The sequence below is a fragment of the Nanorana parkeri genome, unplaced genomic scaffold, assembly GCF_000935625.1.
Source record: "Nanorana parkeri isolate BGI_ZX_2015 unplaced genomic scaffold, ASM93562v1 scaffold530, whole genome shotgun sequence".
NCBI classification, from domain to species: Eukaryota; Metazoa; Chordata; class Amphibia; order Anura; family Dicroglossidae; genus Nanorana; species Nanorana parkeri.
In genome coordinates, this window is record NW_017306798.1 from 773,995 (window position 1) to 779,994 (window position 6,000).

General features: G+C 49.1%; 1 protein-coding gene across 1 annotated transcript in view; it reads right to left on the reverse strand.

Moving 5' to 3' along the window:
• Positions 1-6,000, reverse strand: part of SZT2 (seizure threshold 2 homolog (mouse)) — a 141,358-nt gene that overhangs the window by 68,107 nt on the left and 67,251 nt on the right. Inside the window, exons 40-42 of the mRNA XM_018561561.1 lie at positions 5,239-5,310; positions 3,392-3,530; positions 3,162-3,261 (exon numbers count right to left, since the gene is read on the reverse strand). Coding sequence (XP_018417063.1) covers positions 3,162-3,261; positions 3,392-3,530; positions 5,239-5,310 — 311 coding nt within the window. The remainder of the gene's footprint in view (positions 1-3,161; positions 3,262-3,391; positions 3,531-5,238; positions 5,311-6,000) is intronic.

Sequence of the window (6,000 nt, forward strand, 5' to 3'; positions counted from 1 at the left end):
CTTCCTGAATATCATCCTACCAGTTATCAGAGGGGAGCTCTGACATAAGGAAGTAAAGCTTGCCTCTACCAAGATGGCCGCCTCCACACAGACACACCATGCAGGACAAGGAATGGTACAGCAGTAATGGTGAAAAGGTCAGCTACAAGGGGATCACATGCAATACTGGTGACTAGGTGCCTGCCTTTTCCTGAGTTCAGCTTCCAGAGATTGTCAGTGTTACACTAATAATTCATTCATTCTGGATGCAGCCATGCTGAACACGTCTGCAGGATCCAGAGCTCTTCTATTAGAGTTGGTCATTTAAAGTGAAACTGCCACCGGAATACACTTTTGTTTCTAAAAGTGCCTGCTGCAGAGATAGTTCTTCTATCTGACCTCCATCCTTCCCTTCAGTCTTCTATCTGCCCTCCGTCCTTCCCTTCAGTCTTCTATCTGACCTCCGTCCTTCCCTTCCGTCTTCTATCTGACCTCCGTCCTTCCCTTCAGTCTTCTATCTGCCCTCCGTCCTTCCCTTCAGTCTTCTATCTGACCTCCGTCCTTCCCTTCCGTCTTCTATCTGACCTCCGTCCTTCCCTTCAGTCTTCTATCTGCCCTCCGTCCTTCCCTTCAGTCTTCTATCTGACCTCCGTCCTTCCCTTCCGTCTTCTATCTGACCTCCGTCCTTCCCTTCAGTCTTCTATCTGCCCTCCGTCCTTCCCTTCAGTCTTCTATCTGACCTCCGTCCTTCCCTTCCGTCTTCTATCTGACCTCCGTCCTTCCCTTCAGTCTTCTATCTGCCCTCCGTCCTTCCCTTCAGTCTTCTATCTGACCTCCGTCCTTCCCTTCCGTCTTCTATCTGACCTCCGTCCTTCCCTTCAGTCTTCTATCTGCCCTCCGTCCTTCCCTTCAGTCTTCTATCTGACCTCCGTCCTTCCCTTCCGTCTTCTATCTGACCTCCGTCCTTCCCTTCAGTCTTCTATCTGCCCTCCGTCCTTCCCTTCAGTCTTCTATCTGACCTCCGTCCTTCCCTTCCGTCTTCTATCTGACCTCCGTCCTTCCCTTCAGTCTTCTATCTGCCCTCCGTCCTTCCCTTCAGTCTTCTATCTGACCTCCGTCCTTCCCTTCCGTCTTCTATCTGACCTCCGTCCTTCCCTTCAGTCTTCTATCTGCCCTCCGTCCTTCCCTTCAGTCTTCTATCTGACCTCCGTCCTTCCCTTCCGTCTTCTATCTGACCTCCGTCCTTCCCTTCAGTCTTCTATCTGCCCTCCGTCCTTCCCTTCAGTCTTCTATCTGACCTCCGTCCTTCCCTTCCGTCTTCTATCTGACCTCCGTCCTTCCCTTCAGTCTTCTATCTGCCCTCCGTCCTTCCCTTCAGTCTTCTATCTGACCTCCGTCCTTCCCTTCCGTCTTCTATCTGACCTCCGTCCTTCCCTTCAGTCTTCTATCTGCCCTCCGTCCTTCCCTTCAGTCTTCTATCTGACCTCCGTCCTTCCCTTCCGTCTTCTATCTGACCTCCGTCCTTCCCTTCAGTCTTCTATCTGCCCTCCGTCCTTCCCTTCAGTCTTCTATCTGACCTCCGTCCTTCCCTTCCGTCTTCTATCTGACCTCCGTCCTTCCCTTCAGTCTTCTATCTGCCCTCCGTCCTTCCCTTCAGTCTTCTATCTGACCTCCGTCCTTCCCTTCCGTCTTCTATCTGACCTCCGTCCTTCCCTTCAGTCTTCTATCTGCCCTCCGTCCTTCCCTTCAGTCTTCTATCTGACCTCCGTCCTTCCCTTCCGTCTTCTATCTGACCTCCGTCCTTCCCTTCAGTCTTCTATCTGCCCTCCGTCCTTCCCTTCAGTCTTCTATCTGACCTCCGTCCTTCCCTTCCGTCTTCTATCTGACCTCCGTCCTTCCCTTCAGTCTTCTATCTGCCCTCCGTCCTTCCCTTCAGTCTTCTATCTGACCTCCGTCCTTCCCTTCCGTCTTCTATCTGACCTCCGTCCTTCCCTTCAGTCTTCTATCTGACCTCCGTCCTTCCCTTCAGTCTTGCACAGTTGTACCGACTCCTCTTCCTCCGATGTCACTGCACACCGGGAGCGTCTCACAATGCGCATTAGAAGCTGCAGCAAGTCAGATAGAGCCCGCCTCATTTACTGGCTGGAGGACGTCCAACGTCATCCAGCTTTTTCCTCCCCTGACTGTCCCTGGCCCTCCCCTTTCATTCACTGCAGTTCCTTCAAAAATAGGGGCTCAGCAACACATATGGGGGATACCTTGGGCAGTCTGCGTGCAAATATAGTCTTCCCAGAAACTCCCACTCCTCCAGACTGACACCTCCTCATCAAGGCATTTTGATATTTGCACAACTCCTCTCAAGATTAGGTCCACTCAGAGCAGCCATCAGAAATTTTGGGGCCCCTTACACGGCTTTAGTGACGTGCTGGACACAGAACCCACCTGAGAGTGACCCTGCAGAGCCCACCATAGATGCTGCACAGCCCATCTGAGACTGTCTATGGTGGGCTCTGAAGGGGTCTCAGGTGGGCTGGTCAGGGCTGCATCCCTCCCCTCCCTCCTTCCTTCCCAGCTCCTCTTACCTTCACACATGGCCTTGTCTGGCGCCGGACATGCCAGAAATGACGTCACTTCCGACCAGTCCGACATCAGACGAGCAGCATTGCTGATGGGGCCCCAGCTTGTCTCAAAGCCGCTGGAGCGGCAATGCTGGGGCCCTGCGCTGCTAGGGCCAGGCTTCAGCCTCCTCGCCCTTCACTGTCGGCCGATAGTCATGTAAGGCACCCGGGCAGGCCCCTTACATGAGTATCGGCCGTACCCCCCTGATGGCTGCCCTGGGTCCACTGCTTGCATTACTGAGGCAGGGTGCTGATGTTTTCAGGGAGCTATGTACAGCACCCTGCCATCCCCTCCCACCAGACCATGATCTGCCTGCGTTGCACAGAGAAGCCAAAAACATTCAATTTTCCACTGCAGGTTGCTTAATAAAGTCAGTAATCATTTAAAATATGAAAGCATATGCTACAATGTCTCACAATGTCCTACAACATGGAGATCCGATATCCCGATCAGCCTCACAATGACATAATCCACCCATGACGTCACCCAGACACAAGCTCATCCCAGTTCACTGCCTCGGTTTGTTTTGGGAATAAAATAAATGATAACAATGGATGAGTTACCTGGTTCACCACACGGCAGATCTCGCTCACTTTCCTGACCACCAGTTGGTGCAGTCTCTGGCTCTCTCCAAGCTCCTCCACCTCCTGGGCCACCCCAACACTGTCAGGAAGAAGGGACAGACTTGAGTTTGCAGACCACAGACAAATGCACGAAAGCTAAATCCGCTCTGCAACTGTCCCCCCTACATGCATATCTGGTCATAAAAGTATAGACGCATTTATAAATGTACCTGGCATGGGTGCACACTTCCACCCGGTCCTGGTGAATCTTTACAATGAGCCAAAATCTAGGCATCACTGGGCAGCGGGAATCCTGCTCACTAATCAGGGCGTCCTCGCACTCCGAGTCGCTGCTGCCTGCATCATACCCTGCGTGATACAAAATAACAGCTCGGCATAAAAGCACGTACATTGAAAAGCAAATATAGTACAGCAAAGCCGAGCGATCTACTTAACAGAGAACCATGGGCCCAGTGTTTCTCCCCGTAGTTCTCTTAAGGGTCACAGTACATATAGCAGCGTCCTCCCGTGACCCAAAGCTCAGTATATCGCGAGCTACAGCTCGCAGTATACTAAGACCGCCGCAGCCGGGAAGGATTCTGACATTACTGTCGAGATCCACCCAGCTGCATGAGTGACAGCTGGCTCTGCCTATCTAGAGGCAGAGCCAGCTGTGCCCGCCCCCTCCCCGTCCATTCCGCCAGTCAGCGCTGGAAGATCGGAGTGGGGAGGGGGGGGGGATTCTGTGCAGGGAGCCGTGAGTGACAGTCACGGCTCTCTGCAGGGACATGATCGAGAAGTGAGCGAGCGCCGGTATGTGTTCGTTCACTTCCTGATCTTTAGAGCCGACCTGTGACAGTTTCATTGTCACACGTCGGCTCGAACTATGAAGGCGAGTGATTTTCACTCACCTCATAGTTCTCCTTTAAGTCCAGAGGAGCAAACCCTTATACAGGAAAAGATGGACAAAATGTTTTTCACTCAAAGATAGTTTGACTATTGTAATCTTAACCAACGCGTTTCGGCTTTTGCTATAACCCCTTCACATGGTTTTAAACAATATATGAATAAAGGACAATTTCAGAATCACACCTTTTATCAATCATATTTATAGACTGTTCTATTGTACTGTGTTAGCCTTCGATTAATAAGAAAGTTTGAGTTGATCTCAAGATTATAGTACTGATGGAGAACTTAAAAATCACAGAAAAGGAGAGGCTGTAAAAAAAAAAAAAATCGAGACTGTGGTCTAAATAGGGAAAATAATCTTACGTGCCACCATAGCTAGCAGTAGTTAGTCACAATCAACTGCACTTGTTCTGTAATGTTGCAGATTTTTAAAAGCTTACCCAAGCCACGTCTTCAGTTCTGATAATTGTCAGCATTTAAATCCACACAGGTGGCACAGACACCTTCATCCAATCGCCACAAAGTGTGTAGATGGTGATTGTCCAAGAACAGGACGGGAAGTGTGAAATTTGAAGCACTTCAAAATGCGTCTATTTATTGACGTAAATGCAGCAAATCCCATTCACGGGATCACATCGCATGTCTTGCCTGAGGAAGGGGATCCTGCGAGACTGCGAAACGTTGCACTGAATGTGATTTGCTGCATTTACGTCAATAGACGCATTTTGGGGTGCCGGTGTCCATACTTCTCTCTCTGCATTGTGTGTGATCACACCGAGGGACCGCCACAACCCGGAGCACCAGGGAGAACAGGAGAGTGCCGGAGCAGGGGGTGAGGTGAGTAATGTCTCCTCTCGGTGTAACCTCTAGACCTAATGGGCATTTATTAGCCGCGTGCCCACAGCTGGCCAATTCAAGGTGTCAGTCAACCTCTAAACCTTCAATATATGGTTCTGTGTATGATTTGCCCAGAGCCCCAAAGAAGGGGATGTAATAAAAACCTAAAATTAATTGGCTAAGATTGCAACCATCAAATAAAGGATCTTTGTATAAGAACTGTGAATCCATCTGTATCTGTCCGAGGCTTGGCCCCTCTGGACTGCAAAAGAATAATAGCTTTTTGCTGTATCATAGTAGTACATAAGACACTCGTTCAGACCTGGCTCACCTAAGTGGTCAGAGTCCATGCTGCCATGACTTGACACCAGGCTCTGCACACGACTGGGACGCTGCCGCAATCCTGCTGGGATAAAAAAAAAAAAAAAGAATACAGCTTTATAGACATAGATACACACAGCAGCAAAGTCAATAATCTAACTGGATTTGTTAAACGTGCACAGATCAGGATCTGCAAACCTCTGGATGAAATGCTGCTCCAGGATCCCATGGCAGCTGAACATGTGACTTACAGGTGAAACTCGAATAATTAGAATATCGTGCAAAAGTAATGGCAGTAAGTGCTGCAAAAGGGGCCCAAACCAAGTATTGAGTACATATGCATGCTTGTACTTTTCAGAGGTCCGATATTGTTCTATGTACAATCCTTGTTTTATTGATTGCATGTAATAATCTACTTTTTTGAGGTTGTGGATTTGGGGTTCTTGGGGTTTTCATGAGCTGTAAGCCATAATCATCACAATGATGACAAATCACGGCTTGAGCTATCTTGCTTTGCATGTAATGAGTCTCTCTCATATATTAGTTTCACCGCATAAGTTGCATTAGTGAAATAAATGAACTCTGCACGATATTCTAATTATTTGAGTTTCACCTGTAATACTTGGTCATCTGATCTTTGCTGCATTATTCAAGTGGGCAGATCCCACTCTTCAGCGGAGTTTATGTTATTAATCCCCCCCCTCCCCCCCACAAAATCGTTGATTAATTTTAAAGGACATGTAAAGGTTTAGAAGGAGTAGGAAAGGATTAA